This window comes from Chiloscyllium punctatum, chromosome 13 (assembly GCF_047496795.1).
Source record: "Chiloscyllium punctatum isolate Juve2018m chromosome 13, sChiPun1.3, whole genome shotgun sequence".
Classification (NCBI taxonomy): domain Eukaryota; kingdom Metazoa; phylum Chordata; class Chondrichthyes; order Orectolobiformes; family Hemiscylliidae; genus Chiloscyllium; species Chiloscyllium punctatum.
Window position 1 is genome coordinate 103628217 of NC_092751.1, and position 18986 is coordinate 103647202.

Below are 18986 nucleotides of genomic sequence, written 5' to 3' on the forward strand. Positions count from 1 at the left end.
TGAGGGGAGAGGTTGTGAAGGAGATCCTTTGTAGTAACCTCAGCCGGTATGGGAATCGAACCCACCAGAGTGTTAACTCTGTATCGCAAACAAGCCGTGCAAGCTAACAGAACCCCTCCATAAATATAGATGACTTACAAACTGTGATTTCTCTATAACAAAGCAAAAAAAGCAATCAGAATTCACATCTTCTCTCAGTCTGAAACTAAATAGCAATGAGTCATCACCCTTGTTTGACTTTGATTAAAATCTGTGAATAATGATATCTTTGCTTCATCGACAATTTCATTGTATCCAGAACCAGAATGGTTCCCGCATCCAGATTGATGGTTTCACATGGATACTCACAATTCTACTGTGTAGGCTAAAACTAAATTGCAAATAAATCCCAATTTATCCTCTGTATAAGTACTTCTAAAAGCATCAATTTCATGTAAAGTATTTCCCTAACGTTGGAGGAATTGTGTCAACTATGTTTGTACAAATAATACTGCAATGCCTCTAATCTGGATTTGATACAAACGTTGCTCTCAGGCAGAACATCTAATGTGTATCTGTTTCCTGGAGCACATCCTATAGCCCATGAATGATTTTTAAGCTTGTTCAATGTTGTCATTTTCTCAAGTTTGTTGCCATGTGTTGCGATGGATGGATTTGCTGCAAATATTTAGATGTTTTCTAATTTCAAGCATCCATATTAAGCCTCTTTTTAAAGTTTCATGTCAGTTAATATATTATGAAGCTTCCCTCAACTCAAATAGTTTGCTACTTATCTACTTGTTTTACATGTATTTACTTTGGAAACATTTAAAGCATGTCTTTTATCCTGTATTTTCTGACAGAAGATATATTTGTTGGACATTTACAAGCAACCGGATACAGTCCAAACTTAATCTGAACAATAACATCTCTTTACTGCTCTTACAAGGTCAGGCTTGCTTGCAAAGAACTTGGAATAACTTTAAGAAATAGCCTTCCAGGCTGAATTAATATAGAAGTAAATATATATGAAGCAATGTAAACTGCAACGTTTGAGAAGGCAACTCACCAGCGTCTTTTCACAGGCATTCAGGGAAGGGCAATAAATACAGGCTAGCCAACACAGTCATAGAAATTGACAGCAGACGAAAAGCCCTTCCACCCACCATGTCTGTGCTGATAGGAAGCACACCGTCAAAAACAACCATCTAACTATTCTAATCCCATTTTCCAGCACTTGGCCTATAGCCTTGTATGTCTTGGCATCACAAGTGCACACCCAAATACTTCATCAATGTTATGAGGGCTTCTGTCTCTCCCACGCTTTCACGCAGTGAGTTTCAGTTTCCCAGCATCCTCTGGCGAAAGAGATTTTTTTTCTTTTAAGGTTTTGTCCTGACTATCCTATCTTTGTTCCTCACAAAGTTATACATCTCAATCCCATTCCCTCTCAATCTCCTATGTTCTCCTTCCATGAAAAACAGATTAATAATCCAGAGAGTTTGCATTAGTTGAAGGCATTTAGCAAGAGATGTAAAGAGATTTAAGAACAAAATCAGAAATCGCTGGAAAAACTTAGCAGGTTTGGCAGAATTTGTGGAGAGAAAGCAATGATTTGCTTCCAGTGCCTCTTCTTCAGAATTGCTTTAATGCAATAATATTTAGGGTTGGCAGCAGGAGAAACCTTTTCACACAGAGCACTTGAGTCTATCGGAGCTAATTTTTAACAATTAAAAAGCATTTGATGTGGGTGTCACTGGCTGGACCAGTATTTATTGCCCAGGGTGCTGTTTGGAGTCAACCACATTGGGGTTTGCCCAGAGTCACATGGAGGCCAAACCTAATAAGCATCATATTACCTCCACTAAAGAGATACTGGTGGTTGACGATATCATTCCCATGAAAAGGGAAGGGGGTGGGAATAAAAGAGCAAAGAAAAGGGGGTCATGGAGACTGCCCATCTCTGCTGCATTCCCATTGGTAAAAACAATGACTGCAGGTGCTGGAAACCAGATTCTGGATTAGAGTGGTGCTGGAAACACACAGCAGTTCAGGCAGCATCCGAGGAGCAGGAAAATCAACGTTTCGGGCAAAAGCCCTTCATCAGGAATAGACGCAGTTCCTGATGAAGGGCTTTTGTCTATTCCTGATGAAGGGCTTTTGCCCAAAACATCGATTTTTCAGCTCCTTGGATGCTGCCTGAACTGCTGTACTTTTCCAGCACCACTCTAATCCAGATGCTGCATTCCCATGGCAACCCCTTGACCAATGAGAACCTGCCTGCTTCATCTGAGAACTAAGACTGACGGTTAGTTGTTCTTGCTGCATCTCCATGCCAGGGATGACCCTGTGAATCAACACCCTCTTGTTGTACAAAGTAGTATCTCTTTCTGTTTCTTGACCCCACGCCTGATGAGTGCAAAACGAAACTTTGACTTTGAGTCTCCTTTCAGCAATGTTTACAATGTAAGAACTGCTGAGACGTTAAGGCATATGGAGACGAATGACATCATGCAGGTAAAAAAGCTCTGAAAATGAAATGCAAGATGTTGCATTTTGGTAAAACAACAAGAGCAGGATAGAGTTGTAGAAGAAGTGCTGGATGTCTTGAAACATGTAAAAGGGGATAAATCCCCAGGACCAGATCAGATGTACCTTAGAGCTCTGTGGGAAGCTAGGGAAGTGATTGCTGGGCCCATTGCTGAGATATTTGTATCATCGATAGTCACAGGTGAGGTGCCAGAAGACTGGAGGTTGGCTCACGTGGTGACACTGTTTAAGAAGGGTGGTAAGGACAAGCCAGGGATCTATAGACGGGTGAGCCTGATGCCGGTGGTGGGCAAGTTTTTGGAGGGAATCCTGAGGGACAGGATGTACATGTATTTGGAAAGGCAAGGACTGATTAGGGATAGTCAACATGGCTTTGTGTGTGGGAAATCATATCTCACAAACTTGATTGAGTTTTTTGAAGAAGTAACAAGGAGGATTGATAAGGGCAGAGCATTGGATGTGACCTATATGGACTTCAGTAAGGCTTTCAACAAGGTTCCCCATAGGAGATTGATGAGTAAGGTTAGATCTCATGGAATACAGGGAGAACTAGCCATTTGGATACAGAACTGACACAAAGGTAGAAGATGGAGGATGGTGGTGAAGGGTTCTTTTACAGACTGGAGGCCTGTGACCAGTGGAGTGCCACAAGGATCGGTGCTGGGTCCTCTACTTTTCGTCATTTATATAAATGATTTGGAAATGAACGTAGGAGGTTTAGTTAGCAAACTTGCAGATGACACCAAAATTGGAGGTGTAGTGGACAGTGAAGAGGGTTACCTCAGAATACAACGGGCTCTTGATCAGATGGGGCAATGGGCTGAGACGTAGCAGATGGAGTTTAATTTAGATAAATGTGAGGTGCTGCATTTTGGAAAAGCAAATCTTAGCAGGACTTAAACACTGAAAAATGTGTTGCTGGAAAAGCGCAGCAGGTCAGACAGCATCCAAGGAGCAGGAAAATCGAAGTTTTGGGCATAAGCCTGAAGAAGAGCTTATGCCCGAAACGTCGATTCTCCTGCTCCTTGGATGCTGCCTGACCTGCTGCACTTTTCCAGCAACACATTTTTCAGCTCTGATCTCCAGCATCTGCAGTCCTCACTTTCTCCTAGGACTTATACGCTTAATGGTAAGGTCCTAAGGAGTGTTGCTGAACAAAGAGACCTTGGAGTGCAGGTTCATAGCTCCTTGAAAGGGGAGTCGCAGGTAGAGAGAATAGTGAAGAAAGTGTTTGGTATGCTTTCCTTTATTGGTTAGAGTTTTGAGTACAGGAGTTGGGAAGTCATGTTGCGGCTCAATTCCACTTTTCTGCCTTTTCCTCCACCCCCTTGATCCCCTTACTGATTACTTTGTCATGCTTGTGTGCATGTACACATACACACTCTCAATGCACACACGCATGCACACAAACCCACACACACTCTCTTTCTCCCTTGCGCATACACACACAAATACAAGTCTATGGCGTGAATTTGCAGTTGCAGAAACATTCTATTTTATTCAAAAAGCACACAATCTGTAGGCAGTCAGTCCTTGTGACATTTTATAAATTCCTGCTTGGGAAACAGATCCAGTCTGATTCGAGATTGGGATACAGACACAAACCTCACACCTTCAATGCATTGTCTGAGCTGTCACCTTTTTTATATAAAACCTTAAGTTATCTCTGTGACTGTGACTCTGGGATTATGACTTGAAAGAAATTCTGGGATTTACATATAAATGAATCGAAACTTGCATCCCTGTTATAAGTGTCACAATACTGATTCTTTTTAGAAGATTACGATACCCTTGAGTTTTTTTCAGAGAAGTTCTATTGACCCAAGGTTTCATCATATCTGAAGTTTGACTGGTTTATTGGGGCCCTTTGTTTACCCTAACAGATAATACCTCTAGCCTAAGGCTTTCATGTCTTAAAAAAAACACTTTAATCAAAATGGAGAGGCCAGCTGGCTGAGTAGCTAACCTTCGTTTAGATTAGAATTTTTTTATATTTCAGTTCAGAACTTTAGTGAGTTCAGTTGCAGCAGGGGATGTGTGAAACAGGCGGCTGAGTTCTCTCTCTCTGACTGCAAACTGTAAGCTGTCTGTGTCACTTTTACTCTTTGTGCTCAGGGATGTGTGTATTGGGACTGTTGGGCAAGTAGTTTTGGAACAACACCATTAAGTTGGATTTGGATAGGATACGTTCGACTATAAAACATAAGACCATAAGGTATAGGAGTGGAAGTAAGGCCATTCGGCTTATCCAGTCCACTCCGCCATTTAATCATGGCTGATCGGCTTTTCAATTTCACTTACCCGCACTCTCCCCATAGCCCTTAATTCCTTGCGAGATCAAGAATTTATCAATCTCTGGCATGAAGACACCCAATATCCCGGCCTCCACTGCACTCCGTGGCAATGAATTCCACAGGCCCACCACTCTCTGGCTGAAGAAATGTCTCCTCATTTCCGTTCTAAATTGATCCCCTCTAATTTTAAGGCTGTGCCCATGGGTCTTAATCTCCCTGCCTAACGGAAACAACATTCCAGTGTCCACCCTTTCTAAGCCATACATTATCTTGTAAGTTTCTAATAGACCTCCCCTCAACCTTCTAAACTCTAATGAATACAATCCCAGGATCCTCAGCGGATCATCATATGTTAGGCCTACCATTCCAGGGATCATCCGTGTGATCTGGTATTTGGTTTTCTGTTCTTCGTGTTTCATTCCATAATTTTGTATATAAATTTTGTCTGTTTAAAACTTGACAGTTGAACCAGCTAATTTACTGTGGGAATAACCACCCTATACTTACCTAAAACAAATAGCAATGTTACAGTCTGGGCTACCCGCTTAAAAATGTTTTGAAGGGTCTGGCCTACTCTACAACAAAAGTGATTACAGACTTAACAGCAATCTAGGATTGTTCAATACATCACATCAGTTGTATGACACTTGATCTTTTACTATAAATTCTGTATCCTGTGATCCTGCCCCACTAGCTACCTGATAAAGGAGCTGTGCTCTGAAAGCTTGTACTTCTAAATAAACCTGTTGGACTACAACCTGTTCTGTGATGTTTACCTGTGTGAAAAAGTGTGGTGCTGGAAAAGCACAGCATCTGAGGAGCAGGAGAGTCAACATTTTGAGCATAAGCGCTTCAACACATTCCTGATGAAGAGCTTGTGCTCGAAACGTCGACTCTGCTGCTGCTCGGATGCTGCCTGACTGGCTGTACCTTTCCAGCACCACACTTTTTGACTCTGATCTCCAGCATCTGTAGTCATCACTTTCTCCTATCTGATTTTTAACTTTGCCCACCCCAGTCCAACACCGGCATCTCCACAACATAACTCAGCCTAGTGTATACTTACTGACAAGCCTTGGCAGTTCTCACTGGTAAAGAATTCCAGAATCACCATTCGCTCAGAGAAAAAAAAAGTTCCTATCACCTCTGCTTTAAATGGGAGACTTCTTTCTCTGAGATTACACCCGTCAATGCTATACATAATCTCAAACAAGGAGTCAGAAGAGAGGGTCTTAATTTTCACAATACATCAATACATTCCTGTTGGTGCAGCACTCCCTAATACCTTGGAATATTCAGCTACATCTTTATGTTTGTGACTCTAAGGTAGAATCAAACCTATGATCTTATAACCCACAATCAGGAGTACTATTCAGTGAAACATAGCTGATGCTTGGAAATCTGCCTTAAATCTCTTCTCTATTATCATTATCATGTCTGTACGTTTGCAAGGGCATAACTCCTCCTCCACGAAGTACCCAGTGCTATTTTTCTATTTTAAAATGTGGCACATAGTTGCATGCTATTGTTGCTCAGTTTACAAACTGAGGTTCAATCTGGCTCAAGCAGACGTTAAAATATCCTTTGGCTGCACTGGAAGAGCAAAGCGTTTATTTTTGGTCACATCCCTCCTGAACCAGCTCCAATAAAAACACATCCAACTGGTCATTGATTTCATTCCTCTTGGTAACATTTGTGCAGTGGCAAAATGTCTGGCTTCTCTACCTCCTCCCATCACAATTGCTCTTTCACATAAGTCACCACAACAAAAGCTTAGAGATGCTTCAGAGCGATTTGATAACGCACTGATAACGACGTGCAGCATTTCTGAATTATCAAATAGAAACTGCAGTTCAGTTGCAAATCCTATTAGAACAGATGGGGGGGGGGGGGGAGAGCAGGGCTACATTTTGCCTTTTAAGTGGAGAAAGAAAATGCCAAATCCGAGAAATGGCATATCAACATTTTCCCATCTCACCTCCCTCCCACAACTCCATAGCTCTTGCACATCTGCTTCGCATCATTTTGACATAACCATGCAGATTATGTTGCGAAGGTTTCTGTAATTCCCTCCAGGGAATGCACACTGTACTGAGCCGGACAGATTAATAACGTGCCCGAGCACACAGCCCTCCCTTGCTGGCGCCATGCCAGACACTCTTACGCACCCCCCCCCCCCCCTTCCTTCACACAAACTGTCCGATCTGCTGTTGGCTCGCAGCCCAGAACAAACTGCAACAGAGAGAGAAAAAAAAACAATGCAAGATGAAAACAACCGCAACTAACTGGGGATCTGAAACAAAGGATTCCTAACTTCAACACGCTGGGAATCTGAAAAGTCATAAACGCAGGGACAAAACAAGACACTGCCAGAGGCTGGAAATCTGAAACAAAAAAAAATAAACAGAAAACCTGGAAGATGCTGGAAGCGTGAAACAAAAAGAAAAGGCTGGAGGTACTGGGAATATAAAAACGTCAGGCATGGAAAAGCATGGAATATGCTGAAAATCTGAAACAAAACTACAGAAAGGCTGGAAGATTTCTGAAGCAACAGACAGGGAAAACCTGCAAGATCCTGGATATCTGAAACAGACAGACATGGAAAACCTGGAAGATTATGGCAATTTTAAACAAACAGGCACAGAAAATCTGGAAGATATTAGAAATGTGACATCAGAGAAACCACTGCGGACACTCAGTAGAAGCAGTAATTGAAAAGTTAACAAAAAAAACACTTTGTGCTGCTGTGCTATAGTTGTTGTTGTTTTGCAGATGCTTTCTGAGAGCTCCCCCTCAACCCCATGTGCTATACTGTTGTGTTCCAGAACAAACTGTCCCAGGGACAGAGGGAGGCTGCAGTGCGCAGGCGCGGATTGGGGGGAGAAATAGTTACATGGTTATGGAACGTGAGGAACGTGCGGCGTGCTCTGATTGGCGGAATCACCGACTCCTTGTATCTATTCCACGCCCTATATGGGGAAGGGGCGGGGCCACGGCCTAGGGGGCGGGTCTCGGCTCCGTCCCTATATAAGGCCGAGCCTGCGGTCTTTTCCATGCACTCCGCAGCTCGGAGCCGGCTGTGGATGTGCAGCTTTTGAAGTCACCTGCAGCCTGGGTCTCTGAGAGGTTCCCCCTTCACGGTACCGGGCAGCGTACGCCTCCTTCTCTTACCCCCGTCTCGGCTTCTTCTTCTCCTCCTCCTACCGTGTGTGACAATGTGTCACGGCCGTGCAGTCGCCCCTCCGGCCCCCCTGCCGTCTCCCACTCCGTCCTCCTCGTCTTGGGGCAAGCTTCTGCAGAGGATCGCCGACCTGACCTCCGGCTCCCCACCTCCGACAGCGGCCCCACTCCCTCCTAAAGCGGCTGAGGGCCAGCCCGCACTGGACTCGGACAGCGGTGAGTGCACATCACTTTTTATTTTCTCCCCTTTTTTTAAATGTCTCCGGGTTTTCCTAAATCTTCACACCCACCCTCTCTTGAACAGTCTTGTTATTTTGACATTAAGTTTTTTTTTGATATTGGCTTTTCTTTTTAGTCTTTAATTTCATTCCCCTAATCTCCTATCTTAAAATAAAAACAGTTAAATGTCCTTTCCTCCTATTTGAGTTTGACTTGTTTAGCATTAACTTTATATTGATCTCCCCACTGTTGTAATCCTTAGCTTGAATGTATTTAATGCACCCTTATTCCATGCTAGGAGAGCTGTCTGCTGTTAACTTCAGATCTGTGAATGTACAGGGTTACATGCCTTAACATGCCTTAAAATTGCTTAGGTTATCCAGTGCCCCTATACAGAGGGAATACAAATCGAATTAACACCAGATTAAAGATATTCAGGGAATAAGGGTGCATTTTGAAACTTCTATAGCAAATGTGCATGATAATTGCTCCCCTTACCTGAAGTTTAATGATCGCTTTCACTACTCTTAAACTACAAACAAAATCAAGGTGTCAAGTTGAAAGTTAATATCCCACTTGTTCCCTGTTATTTGAATGTAAACTGTTCCCTCTTTTGCCCTGGTTTTAATGGTTTGTCACTCCCTCCCCATCTCTCCCTGTGCAGATTACGGTAGTTTGGATTCAGACAGTGACTCCCTGACTGATGATCCCTATGAGGAGTTCCTGTGCGCCGATGTGATGCAGCTGATCGAGCAGAGCCTGAGCGATGCCAAGCGCGGCGCCCTCCGCTGCTTCAAGCTGCTCATCCCCGACCGGCTGACGGCGCAAGTCGCCGAGGAGCTGCTGCGGCTGGCGGCGGGCGAGCCGTGCGGCCTGCGGGGAGCGGTGCTCCACCTCAGCGTCGAGGAGCCGGGCGGCTGCAAGGACGTGGACCGCATCGTGGTGGACGCCAGCCTGCCGCCCACCTTCGAGCTGACCCTGGTGCTGAGGCTGGAGGCCGGCCTGTGGTCTCGGATCCAGGACCTGCTGAGTTCGGGCCCCTCGTTCACCCCGGGTTACAGCCAGGCTCTCCGGCTCAGCCCCCACTTCACCATCATCAAGAGGAAGCTGTATAGCTCCACTGGCCTCTTCATCGAGGAATGCTGAGACAGATGGGTAACAGCAGGAGGACACTCAACTCAAAACAGACCAACCGGCCCCAGAGTCTTTCCCTGGACCGCGAATATGATTCCAGTCACTCATTCATTCACCAGGCCTCACCTGCACAGTCAAACTGGGACAAAAGTTACTGGATACGAACTTTGTACACAAGTTGCTTCTCCCTGAGGGAGAGTGCAGTGTTAACCTGGAATGGGGCTCGTTCTGTACTGTCCAGAGACTATCTTTAGCAGTCAGATGGCTTCAGATACAAACATGGTGCTAGTGTGTGTGTGGTCACAAGTTAATGCCCCTTCCTGGGGTACAGCAGGTCTGCCGGGCAGCCTATCATAAGGACTTCAGTTGATTTGCATTCAATAACTTTTTTTGATACTGGTGTAATTCAATTATGGTTTGTACACATTTTTAAAATAAAGAACCTCTCTTAACTTGCTGTCTCTAAAATTGTTTAAGATGAGTCTTGCTCAGAAATGGTCCATTGACAGATGGTTGAAGGTGCACTATCACTTTATCAACTTTAGATTATGAAATATTTACATCTAGTAGTGGACATTTGGTTCAAATTAAGAATTGCATCAGCTAGGGTTGCCAGCTGGTGTTACATGTTGGTGTTCTGTTGGGTCCTAGTGCTCAAGGATCTGAGGGTTTTATTTTACTGGTGATCCTTAACTCTCTCCACTGTCTCCTGCATTAGCCAGTTGTCCTGCAATAATCAAATTTTAACTTCTCTACCGAGCCTGCTAACTAGGTAGAAGCCAGCTTCTCACTAGCACGAATACTGACTTGCTTCTTGCCTTGTCTAGACTCTTTTTTTTTTTCCCCCATACCATTACAGCTTGTGAAATAAAGCTGTCCTGTAGACCGAGACGGTAAGTCCTCTTGATGGTTATGAACAGTTGGTTATGGATTTTGAGTGGAGACAGCAAATCAAAGGAGATTTGCTAAACAAATTAGACCTAGAAACTAATTTCTGACTATCAATGCTGCCTCAGCACTAGTGCTGGGGTGTGAAGGCAATCTGTCACAGCCCCCTTTCCCCACCAATGATTGGTCTCAGCAGCATATGCATAGGGGTGTACTGGATATATCCTGACCGTTGAGCTTGAAGACCCAAGTTCACATCTCACGTGTTTTGCAAATAGGCATGTTAGGGAATATGATTTTTAAAATTTCTACAGGAGCCAGCTCCATTACATTGGTCACCAGGAAGCAAATGTAGTCACTGAGCAGGTCTCTACCTGCTAGCTGAACTTCACTCACCCCTAATTTGGGGGGGAGAGCAATAAAGTCAGGGCAAAAGCTTCCACAGGCTGTTATACTAGAAATAGGTAAGGTATCAGTTTGTACAGCCACCTACAGACTCACCCTGAGAGTGGAACAGAGTCATCATCCTGTGTGAGGGGCTGTCAATGACTCATGCAGTTCCTTAAGTTCTGCATTATCAGCACTTTCTTGACATTGTTCTTCAGGCTTAATGGCCATGTGAGTGAGATTAAAAGCAAGAGAAACTATTGTAGGGAGAAAGTAGATGGTTGGGTCTGACTGGAAGCAATAAGTATAACGAAAGTAGTTAAAAATTACCTTATAGTCCTTTATTCTTTTGATTAAATATTTCCCACAACTGTGCAATTTTATCAGCAGCTAGAACTACGCTACTTCCTTTCTGATCAGCAGCTTAATGATGCTGTGTCTATGTAAGTAGATCATGTGAGCCTTTACCAACGAAGTACCAACGAAGACAGTGAATCATTTGTCCGAATGTTGCAATCTTCCAACTGGTTGCATTCTGTCTCCTGACCACGGTTTCGAAGAGAAAATTGGATGTGTGCCAGACTTCGTTTGAAAAGGAACCTGCTGTTCTGAAAGGGCTCTGCTTTAACCAAATAAGAAACAAAACCGGGCCTCCCTGAGTGGTGGCTGAGGGCTACGTCTGGAAACTAACCACTAACCAAGTGATAGTACAGACGATACAGCAATGCATTTGTAACTTAAGGTGTTGAGGCCATATTGTTGGCAGTCTACTGATTCACCCATTGACCAGGTATTGGGTCCAGTGTCTTGTAGGTAGGTATTCATGGAGTTAAGAGTCACCATGGCATGGAAAGAGGCCATTCTGTCCATCAAATCCATACCGGCTCCCTGGACAGCAACCCAGCCAGTCCTATTCTCCCGACTCTACCCCATAATTCTTGGTATATTTCCATTGCGGACCCATCCGATTTCCTTTTGATGTTTAACGCGATCTCTACTTCCACAAGATGGAACGTTCAAGATTATATGCACAGTGGTTAGCACTGCTGCCTCACAGCACCAGAGACCCGGGTTCAATTCCTGCCTCAGACAACTGTCTGTGTGGAGTTTGCACATTCTCCCTGTGTCTGCTTGAGTTTCCTCCCACAGTCCAAAGATGTGCAGGTTAGGTGAATTGGCCATGCTAAATTGCCAATAGTGTTAGGTGAAGAGGTAAATGTAGGGGAATGGGTCTAGGTGGGTTGCTCTTCAGAGGGTCGGTGTGGACTTGTTGGGCTGAAGGACCTGTTTCCACACTGTAAGTAATCTAATCTAAATCTATGAAGTCAGAAATGCACTTGCTCAAATGCCAGCAGCTACCCATATGTCTTGTCCAAAATCTCTGCCTCTTTATCTTTGCATCATCATCAAATGGGAACAGCTCTTTGTTTTTATCTACCTTAGCCAAACCCATAAGTTTGTATGCTGATCAAATCTCTCCTTGATTTCTTTTGCTTCAAAAAGAACAATCCCAACTTTTCCATTCTAACTTTGTAGCTAAACACTCTGCCCCCTCCCCCCACCAAATAAATCCTGGAACTATTTGAGTAAATACCCTCTCGAGGAACTTCACGTTTTGAAATGTGGCGACTGGATTCAATACTCGCAAGAGTAGCTTAACCAATGCTATATAAATCCTAAACACAAAAATACCAAAGAACTGTAGGTGCTGGAAATCAGAAACAAAGACATAAAGCAACAACAGAAATTGATGGAGAAACTCCGCAGGCCTGGTTATCATCTGTGGAGAGAAAGCAAGAGTTAACGTTTCTGTTCCTGTGACCTTCTTCAGAAATGAAGAACTTAGTTCTGAAGAAGGGTCCCTGGACCCCAATCATGTTTTTCCCATTGGAAGATGCTGCCAGACCTGAGTTTTTCCAGCAATTTCTTGTTGCTTTATGAATCCCTTTCTTTTCCTGAATACACCGACACACAAAGGGTGGCATATTTACCCCTCACCTTCATGGGACTTCAGGGTCACGAGGTTTAAAATATATTGAAGTGTACATCGAGCCTCTCCCAGAGCCAGGTACACTGGATGAATAACGTCTGTTCTGGATTGCTCCAGCATGTTTTCTTCATGCTATGTAATTTTATATCAGCAATATGAATAACACAAAGTGGGAATTTGTTGGTCGAATTGTTTTGGCAGGTTGATTTGCTTTTCTTTATTCTTTCATGAGATGTGGATGTCTCCCACAAGGCCTGCATCTGTTGTTGATCCCTAATTGCCCTTGAACTGCATGGCCTGCTCAACCATTATGGAAGGCAACCAAACAAATGACTGTGGGTGTGGAGTCACATGTAGGCCAGACAGGGTAAGGATGGCAGACTTCCCTCCCTAAAGGGCATCAGTGAACAAGTTTTTTTTACAATTAATAATGAGTCCTATGACAGCATTTACTAAACTTTACAATCCAAATGTTTTAATTTTTAAGTTTCATTAGCTGCTGTGGTGGGATTTGAATCCATGTTATAAACTCATAGAGTCATAGAAACAGATCCTTTGGTCCAACCTGTCCATGCTGACCAGATATCCCAATCCAATCTAGTCTCACCTGCTGAAACCGGCCCATATCCCTCCAAACCCTCCCTATTCATATACCCATCCAAATGCCTCTTAAATGTTGCAATTGTACCAGTCTCCACCACTTCCTCTAGCAGCTCATTCCATACACGTACCACCCTCTGTGTGAAAAAGTTGCCCCTTAGGTTTTTTTTGTATCCTTCCCCTCTCACCCTAAACCTATGCCCTCGAGTTCTGGACTCCCCGACCCCAGGGAAAAGACTTTGGGAAAACAGAGGACTGGGAAGCTTTTAAAGAACAAGTTGAATCTTTTGGAAACAGTAGAGACAGATGACACTGCCAGTCCGTGAGGCGGCCAGGTCTGTCAATCAAAAGTTGGCGCGGCGGCAGAGCGGAAGAGTCGGACATCGCACAGAGCCGTGGTAATGGGGGACTCCATAGTGAGAGGAACTGACCGGGGTTTTTGTGGCAGCAGGCAGGACTTAAGGATGGTGTGTTGCCTTCCTGGTGCCAGGGTTAAAGACATCACAGACAGAGTGCAGGAAATCCTCAAGGACGAAGGTGAAGAGCCAGAGGTGGTGGTACATGTCAGCACAAATGATGTCGGGAAGAAGAGGAGGAACATACTACAGCGGGACTTCGGAGAACTAGAAAGAAGGCTGAAAAGCAGGATGTCCAGGGTGGTTATCTCCGGTTTGCTTCAAGTTCCTCGGGCTGGAGAGGCCAGAAACAGGGAGATAATGGACTTGAACGTGTGGCTGGGGAACTGGTGCAGGAAGCAAGGATTTAAATTCTTGGATCACTGGGGTATGTTTTGTGGTAAGCATGAATTATACAAGAGAGACGGTTTGCACCTTAATAGGTTAGGGACCAGCATTCTGGCAGGCAGGTTTGCTACTGCAACACAGCTACGTTTAAACTAAGTAGCGGGGGGAGGTGGGGGGGGGACAGGATGTTTAAGAAGAAAATTGAAGGGAAAGTTAGAACAAGGGAAGTCAAGAAAGACAACTGTATCAATGAGGCAGAAAATTCAAAAAGGGATCATGCTGTAAGGTTGAGTGAAATAGGAGTTGATGGGAAGGGTGAGGGTAGTAACAAATTAAAAATACTATATATGAATGCACGAAGCATTAGTAATAAGATGGATGAGCTTGAGACTCTTTTGGATATTGGCAGATAAGATATTGTGGGGATAACTGAAACGTGGCTTCAAGTGGACAGGGCCTGGGAAATGAATGTTCAAGGCTACACATGCTATCGTAAGGACAGACTGACGGACAGAGGGGGTGGGGTGGCCATGTTGGTAAGGGATGATATTCAGTCCCTTGCACGGGGGGACCGAGAATCAGGAGATGTAGAGTCAGTGTGGATAGAGTTGAGAAATACTAAGGGTAAAAAGACCCTCTTGGAAGTTAACTACAGGCCCCCAAACAGTAGTCTGGATGTCGGATGTAAGTTGAATCAGGAGCTGAAATTGGCCTGTTGCAAAGATGTTACTACAGTTGTTATGGGTGATTTCAACATGCAGGTAGACTGGGAGAATCAGGAAGATATTGGACCTCAAGAAAGAGACTTTGTGGAGTGCCTCCAAGATGGATTCTTAGAACAGCTGGTGCTGGAGCCGACCAGGGAGAAGGCAATTCTGGATCTGGTATTGTGCAACGAACCAGAATTGATCAGAGACCTCGAAGTGAAGGAGCCATTGGGAAGTAGTGACCATAATACAATAAGCTTCAATCTGCAATTTGAGAGGGAGAGGGTACAATCAGAAGTGACAATATTTCTATTGAATAAAGGGAACTATGGAGCTATGAGGGAGGAGCTGGCCAAGGTTCAATGGTGCAATACCTTAGCAGGGATGACAGTGGAGGAACAATGGCGGATATTTCTGTGTATAATGCAGAAGGTGCAGGATCAGTTCATTCCAAAAAGGAAGAAAGATCCTAGGAGGAGGCATGGGTGGCCGTGGCTGATGAGGGAAGTTAAGAAACATATAAAGTTAAAAGAGAAAAAGTATAACATAGCAAAGATAAGTGGGAAAACGGAGGGCTGGGAAGCTTTTAAAGAACAACAGAGGATTACTAAAAAGGAAATACGCAGAGAAAAAATGAGGTACGAAGGTAAACTGGCCAAAAATATAAAGGAGGATAGTAAAAGCTTTTTTAGGTATGTGAAAGGCAAAAAAATGGTTAAGACTAAAATTGGGCCCTTGAAGACAGAAACAGGGGAATTTATTACAGGGAACAAAAAAATGGCAGAAGAATTGGTACTTTAGTTCTGTGTTCACTGGGGAAGACACAAGCAATCTCCTTCATAAGTGGCTGAAAGACCTGAACTTAATGGAATTTATATTTGCCAGGAATTGGTGTTGGAGAGACTGTTAGGTCTGAAGGTTGATAAGTCCCCGGGGCCTGATGGTCTACACCCCAGGATACTGAAGGAGGTGGCTCTAGAAATCGTAGATGCGTTGGTGATTATTTTCCAGAGTTCGATAGATTCGGGATCAGTTCCTGCGGATTGGAGGGTGGCTAATGTTGTATCACTTTTTTAAGAAAGGTGGGAGAGAGAAAACAGGAAATTATAGACCAGTTAGTCTGACCTCAGTGGTGGGAAAGATGCTGGAGTCTATTATAAAGGATGAAATTACGACACATCTGGATAGTAGTAACAGGATAGGTCAGAGTCAGCATGGATTTATGAAGGGAAATCATGCTTGACTAATCTTCTGGAATTTTTTGAGGATGTAACTCTGAAGATGGACGAGGGAGATCCAGTAGATATAGTGTACCTGGACTTTCAGAAAGCTTTTGATAAAGTCCCACATAGGAGGTTAGTCAGCAAAATTAGGGCGCTTGGTATTGGGGGCAAAGTACTAACTTGGATTGAAAGTTGGTTGGCTGATAGGAAACAAAGAGTAGTGATAAATGGCTCCATTTCAGAATAGCAGGCAGTGACCAGTGGGGTACCGCAGGGATCAGTACTGGGACCGCAGCTTTTTATAATATGTTAATGATATAGAATATGGTATTAGTAATAACATTAGCAAATTTGCTGATGATACTAAGCTGGATGGCAGGGTGAAATGTGATGAGGATGTTAGGAGATTACAGGGTGACCTGGACAGGTTAGGTGAGTGGTCAGATACATGGCAGATGCAGTTTAATGTGGATAAATGTATGGTTATCCACTTTGGTGGCAAGAACAGGAAGGCAGATTACTACCTAAATGGAATCAATTTAGGTAAAGGGGCAGTACAGAGAGATCTGTGTTCTTGTACACCAGTCAATGAAGGTAAGCATGCAGGTATAGCAGGTAGTGAAGAAGGCTAATAGCATGCTGGCCTTCGTAACAAGAGGGATTGAGTATAGAAGCAAAGAGGTTCTTCTGCAGCTGTACAGGGCCCTGGTGAGACCACACCTGGAGTATTTGTCTCCAAATTTGAGGAAAGATATTCTGGCTATTGAGGGAGTGCAGCGTAGGTTCACGAGGTCAATTCCTGGAATGGAGGGACTACCTTACACTGAAAGACTGGAGCAACTGGGCTTGTATACCCTTGAGTTTAGAAGACTGAGAGGGGATCTGATTGAGATACATAAGATTATTAAAGGATTGGACACTCTGGAGGCAGGAGACATGTTTCCGCTGATGGGTGAGTGCCAAACCAGAGGACACAGCTTAAAAATACAGGGTAGACCATTTAGGACAGAGATGAGGAGAAACCTCTTCACCCAGAGAGTGGTGGCTGTGTGGAATGCTCTGCCCCAGAGGGCAGTGGAGGCCCAGTCTCTGGACTCATTTAAGAAAGAGTTGGATAGAGCTCTCAAGGATAGTGGAATCAAGGGTTATGGAGATAAGGCAGGAACAGGATACTGATTAAGGATGATCAGCCATCTCCTGCACCTATTGTCTATTTACCCTATCCATGCCCCTCATGATTTTATAAACCTCTATAAGGTCACCCCTCAGCCTCCGATGCTGCAGGGAAAACAGCCCCAGCCTGTTCAGCCTCTCCCTGTAGCTCAAATCCTCCAACCCTGGCAACATCCTTGGAAATCTTTTCTGAACCCTTTCAATGTTCACAACATCTTTCCAATAGGAAGGAGACCAGAATTGCAAGCAATATTCCAAAAGTGGCCTAACCAATGTCCTGTACAGCCACAACATGACCTCCCAACTCCTGTACTCAATACTCTGATCAATAAATGAAAGCATACCAACGCCACCTTCACTATCCTATCTACCTGCGACTCCACTTTCAAGGAGCTATGAACCTGCACTCCAAGGTCTCTTTGTTCAGCACCACTCCCTAGGACCTTACCATTAAGTATATAAGTCCTGCTAAGATTTGCTTTCCCAAAATGCAGCACCTCGCATTTATCTAAATTAAACTCCATCTACCGCTTCTCAGCCCATTGGCCCATCTGTTCAAGATCCTGTTGTAATCTGAGGTAACCCTCTTCGCTGTCCAGTACACCTCCAATTTTGGTGTCATCTGCAAACTTACTAACTGTACCTCTTATGCTCGCATCCAAATAATTTATGTAAATGACAAAAAGTAGAGGACCCAGCACCGATCCTTGTGGCACTCCACTGGTCACAGGCCTCCAGTCTGAAAAACAACCCTCCACCACCAACCTCTGTCTTCTACCTTTGAGCCAGTTCTGTATCCAAATGGCTAGTTCTCCCTGTATTCCATGAGATCTAACCTTGCTAATCAGTCTCCCATGGGGAACCTTGTTGAAGCCTTACTAAAGTCCATATAGATCACATCTACTGCTCTGCCCTCATCAATCTTCTTTGTTACTTCTTCAAAAAACTCAATCAAGTTTGTGAGACATGATTTCCTATGCACAAAGCCATGTTGACTATCCCTAGTCAGTCCTTGCCTTTCCAAATACATGTACATCCTGTCCCTTAGGATTCCTCCAACAACTTGCCCACCACTGAGGTCAGGCTTACCGGTCTATAGTTCCCTGGCTTGTCTTTACCGCCCTTCTTAAACAGTGGCACCACGTTTGCCAACCTGCAGTCTTCTGGCACCTCACCTGTGACTATCGATGATACAAAGTCCCACAGCATTAGTCTGGGCCTCAAGATTACTGGACCAAAGACATTACCACTCTGCCTATATTTGCTAATGAAGTAACTTTGAACAGGGTGTAAACTATTCTTCCTTTCCTAATCCCACGCTGAGAGGTAACTTACACTGAGTACTCAAGCTTCAAAATACTTAAACAGGAGCTACCATCCAGTCATTTGAGCTGTTGTCATTCAATAAGGTCATGGCCGATCTTTCAACTCTTTCCATATTCCCACATTGTCACCAGATCCCTAAATTCCTATCATATTCTATTCCATTCTATTGATCTTTGGCTTGAACATCCTGAACAGCTGAGCTTCCAATGAATTGCAAAAGAAGCAAAATCTGTCGAGTGAAGAACGCTCTGCTCGGATCAATCCTTATGGACTGACCCTTCATTTGAGACTTAGTTACAGAATCCTTGATCGGGGAAACAGTCTTTAAACTTTATTCATGGGATATGGGTATCACTTAGTCATTATTTATTACACGTCAATAGTTGCCCTGGAGAATGGGATGGTGGTGAGCTTCCTTTTTGAACTGCTGCAGTACACTTGGTGTAGGTGGACCCACAATGCTGATAATGAGGGAATTCCAGGATTCTGACCCAGCACCACTGAAGGAACAGTGATATATTTCTCAGATGAGATGTTGAGTGGCCTCGAGAGGGACTTGCGGGGGTGGTGGTGTTCCCATATATCCGCTGTCC

At 44.1% G+C, this 18986-nt stretch overlaps 1 protein-coding gene across 1 annotated transcript; it reads left to right on the top strand.

Annotated features, from left to right (window-relative positions):
- Nucleotides 1-7857: 7857 nt before the first annotated feature.
- ddit4 (DNA-damage-inducible transcript 4) lies at nt 7858-9808 on the top strand. Its single transcript, XM_072583530.1, has 2 exons — nt 7858-8219; nt 8887-9808. The coding sequence occupies exons 1-2, from the start codon at nt 8039-8041 to the stop codon at nt 9366-9368; spliced, it is 663 nt and encodes a 220-aa protein (XP_072439631.1). The 5' UTR covers nt 7858-8038; the 3' UTR covers nt 9369-9808.
- The last annotated feature ends 9178 nt before the right edge of the window (nt 9809-18986 follow it).

What these genes read in the sequence shown, in the direction of transcription:
- ddit4 (XM_072583530.1), top strand. Translation starts at nt 8,039, where the DNA reads ATGTGTCACGGCCGTGCAGTCGCCCCTCCGGCCCCCCTGCCGTCTCCC. An exon ending in CGCACTGGACTCGGACAGCG is followed by an intron (nt 8,220 to 8,886) that starts GTGAGTGCACAT and finishes CTCCCTGTGCAG; the next exon opens with ATTACGGTAGTTTGGATTCA.